This window comes from Medicago truncatula, chromosome 5 (genome assembly GCF_003473485.1).
Source record: "Medicago truncatula cultivar Jemalong A17 chromosome 5, MtrunA17r5.0-ANR, whole genome shotgun sequence".
Classification (NCBI taxonomy): domain Eukaryota; kingdom Viridiplantae; phylum Streptophyta; class Magnoliopsida; order Fabales; family Fabaceae; genus Medicago; species Medicago truncatula.
In genome coordinates, this window is record NC_053046.1 from 7,095,715 (window position 1) to 7,115,687 (window position 19,973).

Here is a 19,973-nt window from a genome sequence, read left to right on the forward strand (position 1 = left end):
TACACAACCGGTGGTGGGTGAATGAGTCACGAAGGAGAGAGAAAAAAATCTGATGTTGAAAGTCTATGATAAAATCATGGTATTTAGTTGATCTAATGGTAAAAAAAAAGTTTCCTATGATGGGAAGATTTTAACCTTTCCCATGTGAAATGCCACCTAGTTACAATTGTGGGAGCGAATTCATCAAGTCAAAGATTCTTTTGATAAGATCAAAATAAAATAAAATTGGAGGAAACAAACTAATTTGATATCAATGGAGGAAAGATTTGAAGTTTAGTTGGTTTCTCAATTTTATCATTACCGAGAAATTATGGGAAGTAATATACAAGGATAAAAAATAATTACTATTATTTTCATCATTATTGAGTATTTTAAAAATCAAATACCACAATATAAACATTGCTAATGTTAATGTTTGTGTTCTATTTTATGTGGGATATTTATGCTATTTTTTTTTTTCACTCAACACTAGCTCAAAGTCTCATGACTTGGTGTTTGATCTTCCAACATTGAATCTAAACTTATAATTCAAATTAAAAATATAACTACTATTCAACTTATTAATTTTTGTCATCATAAAGAACTTTCTCGTCATTATACTGGCAAATATATGTTCATAAGTCCTAATCCATCCGACAAAATCCATATCGCTAAGTTAGACATTTTTACGAAAATTCAAACTCACAACGTCAAAGATATAGTGATGTTTGTCATTTCATCTAATTATAAATATAAATATAAATTCAAGTACAGAATATGTATTTTTATATCCAATAGCCAAAATCAAGTACAATTTTCCTTCTTTCTATTTCTGCTCGTACCGCACTATATCCATCACTGTACTCTGATTGATTCCTCTATGACTTCATCTTGACGATGCAAAAGATTCCATTTTTCTGTACAAATCAATCCAATTCATTCACATTTCATTGGTTCCACTAGATTCCATTTTATCACCACATTCTATATATTTTTTCTTCTTCAAAAATCCTATTCGGTGTTCCTGAATTTAAGAAATTCGAACTAACAGGTTTGTTTCACTGCAAATTCAATGAAAAAAACATTCTTTTTTATTTGGGTATTTTTATCACATTTCAAAATATTATTTTTTTGCTAAAGTTTCTTGAAAGCATAGCGGTGAAGTTGAATTATATTTTAGTTGTTGATTCTGGTAGAAAACTTGTAGAGTCAGTAGCAGCTACACTTCTGATCGAAAACGTGTCTGGTATCCGACATGTGTTGGCATCTATGTCAGAGTTCACATACATTGAATCCTGTCATTTTCTCAAATTATTATTAGTGTTGATATGTTAGTGTCTGCGTTGTGTCCGGTATCGATGCTTCGTAGAAGTGCATCTGTATTTTGAAGTTTGTACTCAATGCATAGCCTATAGTTTATTAGATTAGTTTGAGTTTTCTTTTCTAATATGAATTGTGGAAATGTGTTTTGTGACCTGTTTGTGTGGCATATTTTCAGGAAAAAGGGAATAATTTTGTGTAATATGGGTTGGTTTACGAAGTTTCTCAATGGCTCTAATCATAGAATTTCAGGAGGGCAATACAATGGCAAACATGGTGATGATAGGATTTGGGATAGTCATCATAGTTCAGTGGTAATCTAAATTTTCCTTCATTAGTAAGAAATTGAAATCATTGATTCATTGTATTAAAGTTACAATTTTCCTGAGACTTAAGGAGATAGTTTGAATTTTGTAATTGTGGTGAACTGAGTGCAGGATGATTTGACGGATGTCGAAAAAGAAGACATCGATCGTGCAATTGCACTTTCTCTATCAGAGGAGGATCTGAAAGGGAAAAAAGTTGTTGGTAAAGTTTATGCATCTGAACATTTTCTGTAGTTAAAATTTGTCTGCTGGTTAATTTTACTGAAATTTAATGCTATTAGTGATTTGACATAATGCATATGAGGCACATAAAATGCATATTCTAAACCTAACCACATTACTCATTGATTTATTATAAGCTCTTTCTTACTTTCTCTCCTATTTCCTAACTTTTTATGCCATTATTTGAGTGGTTCTTTTGCATTCTAATTGTAGTGGTGCTAAGAAATGTAAGTTTATTGTAGTGGAAAGAGACACCTTCAATGTTAATAGTGCTTACACACCTCAGATAGGATTAGAAGAACAACTTTTTTTGACAAAAGATTAGAAGAACTCCTTAAAGTTAAGTTTTGGGAGGATTTAGAAGCCTTAATTCAGGATATACCACTAGGAGAAAAAAGTTTTCTAGGAGGGGACCTAAATGAACATGTATGGAGTGTATCAAGAGGTTTTGCAGGCTTGCATGGGGTAAATCCTGAATCGCGTTTTCGTCGGCTTTTGATCTTACTGTAGCTAATACGTGTTCTATGAAAAGAGTGGAGCATCTTATCACATACAAGAGCGGGTTAACATGTTCTCAGATGAATTTCTTTCTTATTAGGAAATGAAACAGAAAGCTTTGCCGACCCCACTTAGTGGGATAGGGCTTGGTTGTCGTTGTTGTTGTAAGAAATGTAAGTTAATTACTAAGACTTGCTTCTTAATTTGTTTATAATGTTAATGTGTATAAGAAATATGGGTATATTTTGGTTCTGGTGTTTCATTTCAGTTAAGTTCCAACTTCCAACTCAAAGTGGCTAACATGTGTTTCTAATGGTTAGAGATCATTGAGGAAATTCTAATGTTTCGCTTTGTATTAATGTTTTTCAAACTGATGCTATTAACCGATCATCTATCGCATACCAAAGTATAAGCTAAAGGTTTCATGTTCTTTATCTCATAATGTCTCAGAGGATGACTCTCAGTCTGAAGAAGATGAACAACTTTGTAAAATTGACGAGGACGATGAGAATGTTGGTAAAGTTCGACAAGATGAAGAGGACCTTCTAGCTAAAATTCAGCAGGCTGAAAATGAACGCCGTGCCAAAGATCAAGTTGAGGAAGACGAGCAACTTGCAAGGGCAATTCAATTAAGTTTGAGCACTGGTTCTCCTCCTCGACATGGCAAAGATTCTCTACCTCAACCTTCTCCCCACCTCTTTCCACCAGGATTCAGGTAATTATGTATATTATCACATCCTTGTCTGATTAGCAAATCCAAATACTGTTTATGAAAATCACCGAAGCTCGCTAGTTGCACCTAATAAAGTGGACGATGATGCAATGATTTTGCCAAAAAATATTGCCAAACAGAATATGTTATGAAACCTCAGTTATTAAGTATTTCAGAATTATGCTCAGCTAGCCTCAGAGATTTAGTACATACGCGGACTAAAGATTGCAGATTCCCCCCTTGTTTTCCTTTTCACTTTTTTGTCCTCTTTCTCATGGATGACATTTTGAATCATTTTATATAATCGGGAAATTTGCTGCTTTTTTATCAAACAGATAATCAATGAAATGAACCATGATAAAAAATATTGCCATCGTGAAAGGGGTTTTGTGCGTTACCCGTAGTTAATGAAATCTAAGTAGAGATGCAAAAGAGCGTTTAAAAGAGTGCCATATAGATATAATCTTCATAAGTTTTCCGTTATATCTCACGATTTTTTTTATACTAACATATGGTAGTCATTCTTATTTTATTTTTCATCGCCTATAAATTGAATTATTTACCTTTGTCATGACAACATGGATCATATAGTAGACATCTTTGGAATCCCTATTTTCATATGTTCATGGATACTTTTTTCCATATTAAAAAACAAATGAACAACATACATGGTTCTGGATTCTCTGCAGAATCTGTGCTGGATGCAATGCTGAGATTGGCCATGGAAGATTTTTAAGTTGCATGGGAGGGGTCTGGCATCCACAATGCTTCCAATGCCATGCTTGCCATCTGCCAATCACTGATTATGAGGTTAGAGTTTCTTCTGTGTGATGCTTGCTTGACACAACTGAGTTTAATCAAAACAAGTTGAAACTTTACTCGGAAATTTATTATTTAGGGTTTTCAAATTATGTATCCTTTTTCTTTGCCTATCTCAATACGATTATGAATAATACTTGGATATCCATTTGTTCCTTTACAGTTTTCCATGTCTAGCAACCGTCCTTACCATAAATCCTGCTACAGGGAGAAGCATCACCCAAGATGTGATGTTTGCAAGAATTTTGTAAGTATCTCAGCAGGAATCTTTCACTTGCAGTTGTCTATTAAAGTTTTTCAATTTACTATCAAAGTAGTCTCTTATCATGGACATGCTTTTGAAATTTCGCTGCAATGTACATATGCTCTGGCTGGTAATGATATTGAGCTGTGTAAAAGAGTCCCACATTGGATAACAGATGGCCCGAACATGTGTTTAGAGTGGGGGCAATCCTCACCTCACAAGCCAGTTTTGTGGGGTTGTGTTAGGCCCAACCTCAATGTTTAAGAAGCTGGATCCCTTCATGAGTCGGATATAGTTGGGTTTTATTTCTTTCATTTCAATAACTGGTCTGATACTGTGGAACAAACCATGGATCAACCATTCACAGTTCAAATCATTGTAATTTTTAATTGTTTAAACCTATTTGAAATCTAGGATTTTCTAATTATGCATGTTTTAACTTCTAATAATTGTCCTGTAAAGAGAAACTAACATGATTTTTATTTGCTAGCCTGATTAACCTCAAATTTCAGTCATAGTTGTTTGTATCATATGCTTGAAATATAAGGTCATTTTCAATCATCCTATAACTTATTATTTAAATATTTGAAATGTTGATTGAATAGTTTTTTTTTATAGCGATGCTTGATAAATGTATGTGCCTTCCTTCCAAAATTCAATGCCTTCAACCACAGGGAGTACGAATGCAACAGATATACATCAGAAGGGTAAAACTTTAAGTTAAAACATTAATAGCAACTGGGGTGAAAAATATGATGCTCACTTTTCCTCTTACCAAAACAATAATACGTCTATCATTTTAAAAGAAAGAATTGCAAGCAACAAGTGTTGTGTGGTGAGCAAAATTTTTTATTCTTCCATTACAGATCCCGGCTAATTCAGCTGGCCTCATTGAGTATAGAGCTCATCCTTTCTGGATACAAAAATACTGCCCAACACATGAGCTCGACAGCACTCCTCGTTGTTGTAGCTGCGAAAGAATGGAGGTCAGTTATATCAGCTCCCAAAACATTCCATCTCGTTGTTACTAATTAGGAAACAATTTTTGTCTTTTCCTATTATTTATTCTAATTTATGGAACTTTCTAATCTGTGCAGCCAAAGGATTCAAAATATCTTTTTCTTGATGATGGTCGAAAGCTATGTCTTGAGTGTCTAGACTCGGCAATTATGGACAGTCATGAATGCCAACCTCTCTACCATGAAATACTAGAATTTTATGAAGGTTTAAATATGAAAGTGGAGCAGCAAGTTCCTATGCTTTTGGTGGAAAGACAAGCACTAAATGAGGCCATGGAGGGAGAAAAGAATGTGTGTTAATGTGTTAAACTTCATTTGCAGAGGATCGTTACTTTCTTCCCTCCTTCTGTCTTTCTGTTATCCTAACGTAAGAGTTGTTACTTTGCTTCACTATTGAATGTAGGGTCATCACCATTTACCTGAAACTAGAGGACTCTGCTTGTCAGAGGAACAAACCGTCACCACAGTAGGGATTCCTTGCTTCCAAATTCGAATCTTTTCAAACTTTTAATTCTGATATAAGAGATTTGTGTATAATATAACAGTTTTATATATTTAATGTAATACCAGATTTTAAGAAAACCAAGTATAGGGGCAGGACACCGAGTCACAGACATGATAACCAAGCCTTATAGACTGACCCGTCGATGCGAAGTGACGGCCATTCTTGTTTTGTATGGCCTTCCTAGGTAACCATATAACATCTGCTTTCACAATCTAGCGCTTGCAAATGACTTTTCCCGTATATAATTCAAGGATTTTATGTTTATAGATTGTTGACAGGATCAATCCTAGCTCATGAGATTATGCATGCATGGCTCAGGCTTAAAGGTGTTTCATCTGTTCCCTGATAACATCATGCAAGAAACTTATATTTTGTTTTATGATGCTAAGTTAGACAAAATATATGGTTTGTTTTATAGGTTATCCCAACTTGAGGCCAGAAGTTGAAGAAGGAATCTGTCAAGTCTTGGCTCATATGTGGTTAGAATCAGAGCTCTATTCTGGATCTGGGAATAACGATGCACCGTCTTCGTCTTCATCATCGTCAATGCTGCCGTCCTCTGCATCATCGAAGAAGGGTAAACGGTCTGATTTTGAGAAGAAACTTGGCGAGTTTTTCAAAAACCAGATTGAGTCAGATACCTCACCAGCCTATGGAGATGGATTCAGATCGGGTTACCAGGCGGTACTTAAGTATGGGCTCAAAAGTACCCTTGATCATATCCATTTGACCGGAACTTTTCCATGTTGAAAATTTGAAAGCTAGCATAATTTTTTCGCCCATATGAACCAATGCCTCATCATGGTCCGGAGTGTTACCTGTCTAGCCCCTCCAATCGAATATCAGTCGTCGGATTAATATGATGGTTGATTGATAGTATTGGTCTCTTGGTGATTAGATTAATTCAACGACTGAGTTTTTGTTGGATAGGTAATGAGATTCAGCTGCCATCATACAAATAATTGACAAATATTGAGTGTCTTAAAGCACTTTCTAAGAATTCCAAAATAGGAGGTATTGAATCAAAGGAAATGTTACCATAAATACTTTTTATTTTCGATTTCTTATGAAGTAATAAAAATTCTATGATACCTTTAGGTTACTCGTTAATAAAATCCTACGAAGTAATAAGGATTAAACAAACAAGTACCACAATACCTATTTGTCAAAATAAAAATAATACCACAGAACCTATTGTATACTCACTTCACTTCGCTTTGTTGATTACTATAAAATAAATAAAAAATAGGGTTAAATATGTTTTTAGTCCCTATAAACATATCAATTTTTTTTTGTTTTAGTTCCTCTACAATTTTCCTTCAACTTTTAATCCCTATAAAATTTTCAATCACTACTTTTAACTAACTTTCTTAATAACCGGTTAATTAATTTTAAAACAAAAAACTATACGTGTCATCTGAAGAAAAAATAAACTAGAAGGCGCCAAAAAAATGAATAAACTAAGACAACATGAAAGACCAAAAATCACCAAGTCTACCAAACATTTTTTAGTAGAGTTCAAATGCATTTCTTTCTCTCTTTCAAAAAAAAATAAAAATGCATTTCTTTCTCGTAAGGAAAAACATTTGATTCCACAAAAACAACAATACAGATCATTACTTTCGTTGTTACAAACACAACAAGAGTTGCATGGCGGATCTATTAAGTGGAGGTGCTGTTGGAGGTGTGATGAGTGAAATATTGAAACAAGCTCTTCAAACAATCAAAAATGGTCGTGAATTCGGTCCCACACTTGAAACCAGCATTGAAACTTTGGAAGCTTTGGCTCCTTTGGTTGCAGAAATGAATGGTTTCAACGATTTGTTGGGTCGACCAAGAGAAGAGATAGAGAGATTACTCGATGAAGAGCTTTCCTTCTTTCCCACATAAGAGAAGGTGAAGAGCTTGTGCAAAAAAGCAAGAAGCTTACTCGATGGAACTTTCCTTCTTTCCCACGTTACCAAGGAAAGCTTAAGAAGAAAGATGAAGGGCTAAAGAGACATTTGAATGTTAATGTTCAAGTTGAGAATAGAAGGGATTTGATGGAGGTGTTGACTAAGGTGAATGGAATTCTTGAGATTTTGATGAAAATGGATCAGTTTGATAGGAATCAAATAAGGGGTTTGTGTGGTGCTCCTGAAGAGCCTGTATGCATGGGAATGGATGAACCTTTAAATAAGTTGAAGATTGAATTGATGAAAGATGGTGTTTCTGTGCTTGTTTTGACTGGTTTGGGTGGATCTGGTAAAACCACTCTTGCTAAGAAGCTCTGTTGGGAACCACAAATCAAAGGTAGTACTAGTAACTAACTAATTGCTTCCTTTTTTTTACTAAATTATTACTACTCTTTTAGGGTCTGTTTTGATTGAATATTTTAAACTTTTGTTAAAGAGTTCTAGATTGGGATACGGCTCGATAAGGTTGAGTTAGGTCCAACCAAAATTCTAATATGTATTAGAGTCTATCCAATATTTGTGATGTCCAGTCCTAGGCTTGAAGGGTGTGTTAAAGAGTCTCACGCTGTAAGGTTTAGATAGGTCTAACCCAAATTTTAATATGGTATCAGACTATCAGAGTCTATCCAAGATTTGTTGGGCCCCCTGCTACGAGGTTTTCACTTGTAAGTTTGTTTTAGAGAGCTTACGAAAAGAGCTTGTAACAAGTTCGTGAGGTATTTTTAGTTTATTTACATAAGCTCTCTATAATAGCTTATGAAAATGGTTTGACTTTATTTTATCTTTTGTTATAGAAATAGCTTATACATAAGCACTTGTATGATTAATGCATATGCTATAAATGTTTAATCAAGTTGATTGTCCAAACAGGGCGTTAGTCTTGTGAAATTACTTGCCTGTTTAGTTAGTAGTCTCGTATGACATGAATTTAACTTATAAAAGATAATTGGCATTGAGGTTTTTTTTTCAATTAAGATACATATGTGATCATTCACTTATAGGAAAATCTTCTAGATGGCCGTGGAGAAGTTAAATGAGAAGGTTATCCAGAAAAGGAGGGAAAATCAAGTAGTTGAATTGAACTCATTAAAAGCTGTTATTCTGTATAGTCTAATTGAGATTGGATGGAATGGATATTTATGTAGTTCATCCTATCATTTCTTTTCTACTCTAATTTTGGGTGTATGAGATAAAACCAATCTCATCTCAATTGACATTCAATCATAAAAATATGCTAAAAAATAATTTCATTTCATTGCACTCCATTTTGCTTCATTTCAATGTAATCCATTCTTCTTGATTTAGAAATCTATTTTGTTTTGAATAGGCAAGTTTGGTGAAAACATCTTCTTTGTCACCATCTCAAAAACTCCCAACTTGAAGAACATTGTGCAGGCACTATTTGAACACTGTGGATGTCGGGTTCCCGAGTTTCAAACCGATGAAGATGCAATTAACCGATTGGGACTACTGTTGAGGCAAGTTGGTAGAAATCCAATACTATTAGTCTTGGATGATGTTTGGCCTAACTCAGAAGGCCTTGTTGAGAATTTCAAATTCCAAATGTCAGATTATAAGATTTTGGTGACGTCGAGGGTTGCTTTTAGAAGATTTGGTACCCCATTCGAGTTGGATCCACTTGATCATAATCATGCAGTGTCTCTTTTCCATCACTTTGCTCAATTGAATCACAGCAGCATATACATGCCTGATCTGAATCTTGTCCATGAGGTGCTTTCTCTTCAATCCAACTAAATAGACATATGATTATATGTGACAAACTGATACAAATTTATGTTTCTTTGTTATATTAAATCTTCTATCATGTGATATAAATTAACTATTTAAGAATAAAAACATGATTAGTTTTCAAAGTTGTCTACTGACTAGCAACCTGTTTGGCTAAACAGCTTAATTATATGCTTATAGCATAAATGCTTATCATATAAGCTATTTCTACAGTAAAAGACAATAAAGTAAAAAAAAAATCATAAAGTACTGTAAATTGTTTTGATAGGCTCTCACAAGTGCGTATACCAGTAGATAAGCTCAAATTAGCCAGTTCAAACAGTCCATAGTTAGTATACTATTGCATACTAGTTATTACTCACTGGTTTCGCTTCTATGCACAGATAGTGAAAGGTTGTAAGGGTTCACCATTGGCGCTTCAGCTCGTTGCTGGATCACTGTGTAAGCAGCCTTTTGAGAAGTGGCAAAATATGAAGGAACGTTTAATGAGTAAATCCATTATTGAGTCTAATAGCACCGACTTGCTTTGTTACCTTCAACAAAGTTTGGATATATCAGAGGATAAAGGGCAGCATGGTGCACTAAAGCTCCCGCATACGCAGGGTTCGGGAAGGGGTCTCACCATTTGGTGTATTGTACGCAACCTTACCCTGTTTTTACACAAGAGGCTGTTTTCGGGGGATATATCAGAGGATATCAATGAAAAAGAGTGCTCCATTGATATGGGACTATTTCCTGAAGACCAGAGGATTCATGTTCCTGCCCTCATTGATCTTCCGGCAGAACTGCTTAACTCAGATGAAGACGGTAGAGAGGCAATGGCCACCGACAATGATTTAATCACCGGAAATTTGATTAATGCCATAGCTACAAGGTAAACAATGTCAACTGATGTTAAGTTTATGCAGCTTGCACTCATACCACTTCAAAGAAAGATGTACTTTGAAATGCATTATCTCATCACATGTGATTTAAGCAAATTTGTAAATCAAGAACAAGAAGTAAATAATGCGTGGATTTCGGCTTGTCATTATAAAGCAAAGAAGTAAAACTATTCCATCAAACAGATTATTTTTTCTCAATTTTTACGTACTTTCTCATGGACGACATTTTGAATCATTTTATATAAACGGTTGTTTATCAACAAATAATCAATGAAATGAAGCTTAATGAAAACATATCCATCATGAAAGGGGTCGTATGTGCTACCTTAGTTAATGAAAACCAAGTAGAGATACAATACAGCGTTGAAATGGGTGACATATAGATATGATATTCTTAAGTTTTCCATTGTATTGTAAGTTAGTAGGACTTAGGATTATGCATCTCACCAAAATGAATAAAAAAACTTGATTGCTAAGCCATTCAGCTAACTGAATCTGACTAATGTATGGTAATCATTCTTGTTTTTTAAATATTTACCTCTGTTGCAACATGGATGCATATAGTAGACATCTTTGGAATTCTATTTTCCTTACTAAAAATGAACCATTAACATAGTTCTGGAAAATTTGTATGCAGAATCTGTGCGGGATGCAATGCTGAGATTGGCCATGGAAGATTTTTAAATTGCATGGAAGGTGACTGGCATCCACAATGCTTCACCTGTCATGCATGCCATCTGCCAATCACTGATTATGAGGTTAGAGTTTCTTTTTCTGTGATGCCGACACAAAACTGAGTTTAATCAAAACAAGTTGAAACTTTACTCAGCAATTCATTAGTTAGGGTTTTCAAATTATGTATCTTTTTTCTTTGTATCTCAATACGATTATGAATAATACTTGGATATACATTTGTTCCTTTACAGTTTTCCATGTCTAGCAACCGACCTTACCATAAATCCTGCTACAGGGAGAAGTATCACCCAAGATGTGATGTTTGCAAGAATTTTGTAAGTATCTCAGCAGTGATAGCGCAGAAAATCAGAAGCGGAAGCTTTGTTCAGAAGCAGTTGTTCAGAAGCACTGTTCAGAAGCAGTTGTTCAGAAGCACTGTTCAGAAGCAGTTCAGAAGCACTGTTCAGAAGCAGTTCAGAAGCAGTTTCTGATTCTAAGGTTTTATGTGAATAAGAGAGAGAATTGAGAGAGAAGAAAGTTATGATGAATTTGTAAATGATCTTTTTTGATTCTATATTATGAATGTACAAGATAATGGTCTTATATACAAGTCTAAACGTTGCTTGAAGCACAAGCAATGTAACAAACTCTAACAACCTTATTTGCTAACCTCTAACAAACTTGTAACAAACTTCATAACAAACTAAAACAAACTTGTGATTAACCACTGATTGTGATTATCACTGAAACTAAACTTGAATTAAAACAAACTAACATCCTCCCTTAATTCAAGTTTCCACTTCCTTCATTCCAATCAAGCTTCTGAGCTTGATGAATCTGTCAACCTTCAATGCCTTAGTGAATATGTCTGCAAGCTGCAGCTCAGTAGAACAATGAACAATCTGAAGTGCTCCCTTGTTCACTTGCTCCCTCAGAAAATGGAACTTGGCTTCTATATGCTTGCTTCTTCCATGCAGAACTGGATTTCTTGCTAAGCTTATAGCAGATTTGTTGTCTATGAGCAATTCTATAGGTCTGCTAACCTCTATCTCCATCTCTTTGAGTATATTTTCAAGCCATATTGCCTGACATGCTGCCATACACCCTGCAATATACTCAGACTCACAGGTTGACAATGCTACAACTGGTTGCTTCTTAGCACACCATGAAATTGGAGCATTCATAAACTTGAATAGGTACCCTGAAGTGCTCTTTCTATCTTGTCTGTCTCCACACCAATCAGCATCAGAATATGCTGTCAGCTCAATAGTGTTTTCATTTAAGCACTTAGGAAATAAAATGCCATACTGCAGTGTTCCTTTGATGTATCTCATCACTCTTTTGGCTGCTAGCAGGTGAGATACTCTTGGTTCACTCATGAATCTACTGATTATGCCAACTGCATATGCAATATCAGGCCTACTATTGCATAGATACCTCAGTGAACCAACAATTTGCTTGAACAATGTAGGATTCACAGGTTCTTCATCTTCATTCATCACCAGTTTTACATTTGTCTCAGCTGGTGATGATGATGGATTGCAGCTCATCATATTGAACCTCTTCAATATATCAGATGCATACTTCTTTTGATGCATCACCAATCCCTCTGCAACTTCAGTAAATTCCATGCCTAGAAAGTATGTCAATTTTCCTAAATCTGACATTTCAAACTCACTCATCATCTGTGATTTGAATGCTTCTATCTCATTCATATCACTACCAGTCACTATCAAATCATCAACATAAAGACAGATGAGTAGTTGATTACCTTCACTTCCTTTCTTCACATATACACCATACTCAGACTTGCATTTAACAAATTCTTGCTTCACAAGAAAGCTGTCAATTCTCTTGTTCCAAGCTCTTGGTGCCTGTTTCAATCCATAGAGAGCTTTGTGTAATCTGTACACCATATCCTCTTTCCCTTTGATTTTGAAACCTGGTGGCTGTGTCACATACACTTCTTCATCTAAAGGACCATTTAGAAAAGCAGATTTTACATCCAAATGATGCATTGGCCAGTTTCTTCCACAAGCTATAGCAACTATCAATCTCACAGTTTCCAATCTAGCAACTGGAGCATATACTTCAAAGTAATCCATACCAGCCTTCTGCATGAATCCCCTAGCCACTAATCTTGCTTTGTACTTGGCTACTTCACCATTTGGCTTCAGTTTCAATTTGAAAACCCACTTCACATCTATTGGTTTCTTACTAGCAGGCAGTTCAATCAACTTCCATGTGTTGTTTCTGTTGATTGAATTCAACTCCTCAATCATAGCATTCTTCCATACATCTTCATTCAATGCTGCTTCATAATTGATTGGTTCTGCATCTGCTAATAGTGCAAAATGAACAAATTCCCCTTCTTCATTAACTACATTATCTGGAATGACTTCATGTCCAGCTAATCTAGTTGAAGCAAATCTCTGTCTAACTGAAGTTCTTGTGACTTGATTCTCTTCAACATGCACTTCAGGTTGAACTTCAGTATCAAGTTGAACTTGTTCAACTTGATCATCATCTTCAATTATTGTGGGAATTGTGTGACTGGAACTCTTCTCTTTCTTAGTCCAATCCCATGCTTCATTTTCACAGATTTTTACATCTCTACTAATCACTATAGAGTGATTCAGAGGATGATACAATCTGTATGCACCTGTCTCATGATAGCCAACCAGTATCATAGGTTCACTCTTATCCCCCAACTTCCTTCTCTTTGCATCAGGGATATGCATATAGCACAATGAACCAAACACTCTTAAGTGTTTTGCTGACTGCTTGCATCCTAACCAAATTTCTTCAGGAATTTGATTAAGTTTCTTAGTGGGACATCTGTTTAAGATGTATGCTGCAGTTCTTACTGCTTCTCCCCAAAATGTATTAGGCATCTTCTTCATCTTTAGCATACTTCTGGTCATGTCAAGCAGGCTTCTATTCCTTCTTTCAGCCAAACCATTGTGTTGTGGAGTATAAGGAGCAGTGACTTCATGTACAATGCCATTGTCTTCACAAAACTTCTCAAACACCTTTGAGGTATACTCTCCACCACCATCAGTTCTTAAAATCTTAATGGATTTACCACTCTGTTTTTCAACTAAGATTTTAAACTTCTGGAACATATCAAATGCTTCACTTTTGGCATTGATCAAATATAACCAGAGTTTTCTGCTAAACTCATCAACAAAACTGATGAAATATTTGTTTCCTCCTAATGAAGGAACCTCTAAAGGACCACACACATCTGAATATACAACATTAAGCAGCTCCTTTGATCTACTTGCTGAACTTGAACTGAATGCACTTCTTGGTTGCTTTCCCAACAAGCAAGTACCACAGACTGTGTTAGGTATCTCAATTTTAGGAACTCCCAGAATCATTTCTTTATCAACCAATTGATTAAGACCTCTAAAATTGAGATGACCAAATCTATATTGCCATAACCAACTATCTTCATCTTTTACCATAGCAGATAAACAGTTCAGTTCTACAGCTTTCATATTGGTCTGAAAAGTTCTATTCTTTGCAAGAGGAGTTTTCAAAACTAACCTTTGATGATTATCAAACAACTTAAAGGTGTTGTCCTTCATAGTAACTGAGTATCCTTTCTGAATGAACTGACCTACACTCAGCAAATTGCACTGCATTCCAGGAACATAGAGAACTTCTTCAATTATTGCCACTTTCCCATTCTTTCCTTCAATAGCAATATTCCCCATTCCTTCTGCAACCAAGACTCTATGATCTGCAAGCTTCACCTTTGTATTTCTTCCAGGATCCACTTCTCTTAACCATGTCTTGTTTCCTGTCATGTGATTAGAACAACCAGTATCTAAGAACCAACTTTCTGAATTGCAGCTCTCATTACTAGTTGTTGTAACCATCATGAATAATGATTCAGAATCTGAATCATCTTGTGCAATTTTGGCTTCCTCTTCATCATTTTTTGATTGCTTTCCTTTACCAGACCAGCATTCAGAGGCATAGTGTCCAAATTTCTCACATTTGAAACACTGAATCTTCTTCTTATCAACTTTCTTCTTTTGATTAGAATTTCCTTCCTTTGAAGATTCACCTTTATCAGATCCATTGTTCTTGCCTTTAGACCAGTTTCCTCCCTTAGAGTTTTTCTTCCCTTTCTTGAAGTTCTTCCTATCATAATCATCCTTTTTGATAGTTTGAACTTGCAGGGCTTGTTGAATTGATCTTTCATTGCTTCTTTCTGAAACCATCAATTCATGAGCTTCTAATGAACTCTGCAGCTCCTCAATCTTCAATGTCTTAACATCTTTTGATTCCTGAATTGCCACCACAATGAAATCAAACCTTGAAGATAGGGTCCTCATAATCTTTTCAACTATCTGTTGATCAGTGATAGCTTCACTACAAGCCTTCATCTGATTCACAAGATTGATGAGTTTAGAGATGTACTCAGAAATCTTCTGATCATCTTCCATTTGCATCAGCTCAAATTTCCTTCTCAGAGATTGAAGCTTAATCAACTTCACTTTATCATCACCTTCATGATACTTTGAAAGAATGTCCCATGCTTCCTTTGAACTCAGTGATTTTGAGATTCTTTCAAAGTTTCCTTCATCAAGACTTTGTTGAATCAAGAACAGAGCCTTGCAATCTTTCTTCTTCAATTCCTTGTGTGCGTTCCTTTGCACCTCAGTAGCATTCGCAGCTAATTCATGTATACCATCCTGCACAATTTCCAACAAATCTTGTGCTCCAAACAGATTCTTCATCACTGCACTCCATCTTTCCCAATTGCGTGCTTCAAGAATTGGAAGATGTGTGTTGAAACTGCTGCTACCATTCATGGTGATTCCTTCAGCGTTTCTTTCTACAAATTGCGTGATTGAAGATCTTGATTACCCCTTAGAACGAAACCAAAGGCTCTTGATGCCAATTTGATAGCGCAGAAAATCAGAAGCGGAAGCTTTGTTCAGAAGCAGTTGTTCAGAAGCACTGTTCAGAAGCAGTTGTTCAGAAGCACTGTTCAGAAGCAGTTCAGAAGCACTGTTCAGAAGCAGTTCAGAAGCAGTTTCTGATTCTAAGGTTTTATGTGAATAAGAGAGAGAATTGAGAGAGAAGAAAGTTATGATGAATTTGTAAATGATCTTTTTTGATTCTATATTATGAATGTACAAGATAATGGTCTTATATACAAGTCTAAACGTTGCTTGAAGCACAAGCAATGTAACAAACTCTAACAACCTTATTTGCTAACCTCTAACAAACTTGTAACAAACTTCATAACAAACTAAAACAAACTTGTGATTAACCACTGATTGTGATTATCACTGAAACTAAACTTGAATTAAAACAAACTAACAAGCAGGAGTCTTTCACTTGCAGTTGTCTATTAGAGTTTTTCAATTTACTATCAAAGTTTTCTCTTATCATGGACATGCTTTTGAAATTTCGCTACAATGTACACATGCTTTGGCTAGTAATGATATTAAGCCGTGTAAAAGAGTCCCACATCGGATAGCAGATGACCTAAACATGTGTTTAGAGAGTGGAGGCAATCCTCACCACAAACCGGTTTTGTGGGGACGTGTTAGGCCCAACTGCAATGTGTATGAAGCTGTTCTCTCTTCTCAAAAATGTGAGATTCAAAACAATACTCGAGTATGTTCTGCTGTGGTTGTAGTTTTTTAGTTGTCATGACAAATCATGGACCAGCTATTCAACTGAAATGACATCACGTGGCCTTCATGGAGAGGATATAGTTGGGTTTTATTTCTTTCATTTCAATAACTGGTCTGGTACTGTGGTACAAATCATTGATCAACTATTCACAGTTCAATTCATTGTACTTTTTAATTGTTTAAACCTATTTGAAATCTAGGATATTCTAATTATGCATGTTTTAACTTCTAATAATTGTCCTGTAAACAGAAACTAAAATGATTTTTATTGTTAGCCTAATTAACCTCAAATTTCAGTGATAGTTGTTTGTATCATATGCTTGAAATATGAGGTCGTTTTCAATCATAACTTATTATGTAAATATTTGAAATATTTATTGTATAGTTTTTTTATAGTGATGCTTGATAAATGCATGTGCATTCCTTCCAAAATTTAATGCCTTCAACCACAGGGAGTATGAATGCAACAAAAATACATCAGAAGGGTATAAGTATAACTATAAGTTAAATAGTAATTGGGGTGAAAAATATGATGCTCACTTTTCCTCTTACCAAAACAATAATACGTCTATCATTTTAAAAGAAAGAATTGCAAGCAACAAGTGTTGTGTGGTGAGCAAAATTTTTTATTCTTCCATTACAGATCCCGGCTAATTCAGCTGGCCTCATTGAGTATAGAGCTCATCCTTTCTGGATACAAAAATACTGCCCAACACATGAGCTCGACAGCACTCCTCGTTGTTGTAGCTGCGAAAGAATGGAGGTCAGTTATATCAGCTCCCAAAACATTCCATCTCGTTGTTACTAATTAGGAAACAATTTTTGTCTTTTCCTATTATTTATTCTAATTTATGGAACTTTCTAATCTGTGCAGCCAAAGGATTCAAAATATCTTTTTCTTGATGATGGTCGAAAGCTATGTCTTGAGTGTCTAGACTCGGCAATTATGGACAGTCATGAATGCCAACCTCTCTACCATGAAATACTAGAATTTTATGAAGGTTTAAATATCAAAGTGGAGCCGCAAGTTCCTATACTTTTGGTGGAAAGACAAACAATAAAAGAGGCCATAGAGGGAGAAAAGAATGTATGTGTTAATGTGTTAAAACTTTCATTTGAAGAGTATTGTTACTTCTGTCTTTTTGTTGTCCTAACTTCGGTTTGTTATTTTGCTTTTCACTATCGAACATAGGGTCATTACCATTTACCTGAAACTAGAGGGCTCTGCTTGTCAGAAGAACAAACTGTCACCACCGTAGGGATTCCTTGCTTCCAAATTCAAATCTTTACACACTTTTAATTCGGATGTAAAAGATTTGTGTATTGCATAACGGTTATTTAATGTAATACCAGATTTTAAGAAGACCAATTATAGGGGCAGGATACCGAGTCACAGACATGATAACCAAACCTTATAGACTGACCCGTCGATGCGAAGTGACGGCCATTCTTGTTTTGTATGGCCTTCCTAGGTAACCATATAACATCTACTTTCACAATCTTGCGCTTGCAAATGACTTTCACTGTATATAATTCAAGGATTTTATGTTTATAGATTGTTGACAGGATCAATCCTAGCTCATGAGATTATGCATGCATGGCTCAGGCTTAAAGGTGTTTCATCTGTTCCCTGATAACATCATGCAAGAAATTTATATTTTGTTTTATGATGCTAAGTTATACAAAATATATGATTTTTTTAATAGGTTATCCCAACTTGAGGCCAGACGTTGAAGAAGGAATCTGTCATATCTTGGCTCATATGTGGTTAGGATCAGAGCTCTATTCTGGGTCTGGGAATAATGATGCACCATGTTCATCTTCATCATCATCAATGCCGCCTTCTTCTTCTGCATCATCGAAGAAGGGTAAAAGGTCTGATTTTGAGAAGAAACTTTGCGAGTTTTTCAAAAACCAGATTGAGTCGGATACCTCACCAGCCTATGGAGATGGATTCAGATCGGGTTACCAGGCGGTACTTAAGTATGGGCTCGAAAGCACCCTTGATCATATCCATTTGACCGGAACTTTTCCATGTTGAAAATTTGAAAGTTAGCATAACTTTTTCGCCCATATGAACCAATGCCTCATCTTGGTCGGGAGTGTTACCTGTCTAGCCCTTCCGTTTCCTCGAATCAAATATCAGTCGTCGGATTAATCTGATGGTTGATAGTGTTGGTCTCTCGGTGATCAGATTAATTCAACAACTGAGTTATTGTTGGATAGGCAAAGGGATTCAGCTGCCATCATACAAATATTGAGTATCTTAAAAGCATTTTTTAAGAATTCCAAAGTAGGAAGTATTGAATCAAAGGAAATGTTACCATAAATACTTTATATTTTCGATTTCGTATGAAGTAATAAAAATCCTATGATACCTTTAGGTTACTCGTTAATAAAATCCTAAGAAGTAATAAGATTAAAAATGCACATCTTGGCAACAGAATAAAAGTTGTTACTTGTTGTATTTACAGCACTTTTCAGATGTTGAGAAAAGCAGCTGAAGCAATGAAAGTATTGACAGGTGAGGTATCAGTTAGTTCTTTTGGACCAATTTCATGTGGTCCATCGTGGACAGATACTTTAAATTATTATAAATTTCAACGACGACCAACGATATTATTCAGAAATAATGACTTATGACATTTCTCATACTTACAACTAAGAAAAAATTGGAACGAAATAAACTAAATCCTAGTAACAAACTAAAATGAGATAAAAATCCTATAATTAACAATTTCAATTGCCTTGTTTAAATTAATCAACAATATCCAACAATGGCGTCAAAAACTTGATAGACAAAATAGTAGCAAGTATACCAGTGTGTCGACAAGTAGTAATATTTATGAAAAGTTCGTTAGAGATTGTGAAAGTTCTACTAAACAAATCAATTATTGTTAGGATGTGTAATTTGGAGTATGCACTTGGCATATAGTTTGGTTTGCAATAAAGAAATAAAAGAATAACACGATAAGGTAAGGAGAATGATTAGGTTGTTCCATTTGCTTCTCTGAACTATTTCTCGACTCGAGTGTCTAGGCTGAGCAATTATGGACAGTCATGAATGCCAACCTCTGTAACCTTAAACTTTCATTTGCATAGTATTGTTACTTCCTTCCCTCATTCTGTCTTTGTGTTATCCTACCTTAAGAGTTGTTCCTTTGCTTGGGTCATCACCATTTGCTTGTCAGTGCTTCCAAATTCGAGTCTTTTCAAAAAAATTATTTTAGTTCTGATATACAAGATTAGTGTGTATTATTATAACGGTTTTATATATTTAATGTAATACCAGATTTTAAGGCAGGACACCGAGTCACTTAACACTATGAAATTGTTAACTTTTTGGATGTTTGTTTACTCATTAAGAACTTTTATTTTCTCCAATCTTTATGAAATCGTTTAA

General features: G+C 35.2%; 2 protein-coding genes across 3 annotated transcripts; both read left to right on the forward strand.

Annotated features, from left to right (window-relative positions):
* Nucleotides 1-775: 775 nt before the first annotated feature.
* On the forward strand, nt 776-6,754 carry LOC11407405 (protein DA1-related 1). Its single transcript, XM_003611829.4, has 12 exons — nt 776-1,030; nt 1,478-1,613; nt 1,737-1,827; nt 2,796-3,060; nt 3,747-3,867; nt 4,040-4,123; nt 4,987-5,106; nt 5,218-5,430; nt 5,543-5,605; nt 5,710-5,828; nt 5,912-5,970; nt 6,063-6,754. The coding sequence occupies exons 2-12, from the start codon at nt 1,503-1,505 to the stop codon at nt 6,392-6,394; spliced, it is 1,578 nt and encodes a 525-aa protein (XP_003611877.2). The 5' UTR covers nt 776-1,030; nt 1,478-1,502; the 3' UTR covers nt 6,395-6,754.
* A 169-nt stretch (nt 6,755-6,923) lies between these two features.
* Nucleotides 6,924-18,958, forward strand: LOC11405852 (protein DA1-related 7). 2 transcript variants are annotated; one of them, XM_024784043.2, is made up of 11 exons: nt 6,924-7,936; nt 8,927-9,330; nt 9,732-10,222; nt 10,870-10,990; nt 11,159-11,242; nt 17,214-17,333; nt 17,445-17,657; nt 17,763-17,825; nt 17,924-18,042; nt 18,126-18,184; nt 18,277-18,958. In XM_024784043.2, the coding sequence occupies exons 1-11, from the start codon at nt 7,687-7,689 to the stop codon at nt 18,609-18,611; spliced, it is 2,259 nt and encodes a 752-aa protein (XP_024639811.1). In that variant the 5' UTR covers nt 6,924-7,686; the 3' UTR covers nt 18,612-18,958. The 2 variants fall into 2 exon arrangements, with proteins under 2 accessions (XP_024639811.1, XP_039690180.1); XM_039834246.1 differs by having other exon boundaries at nt 18,137-18,184; nt 18,277-18,413.
* The last annotated feature ends 1,015 nt before the right edge of the window (nt 18,959-19,973 follow it).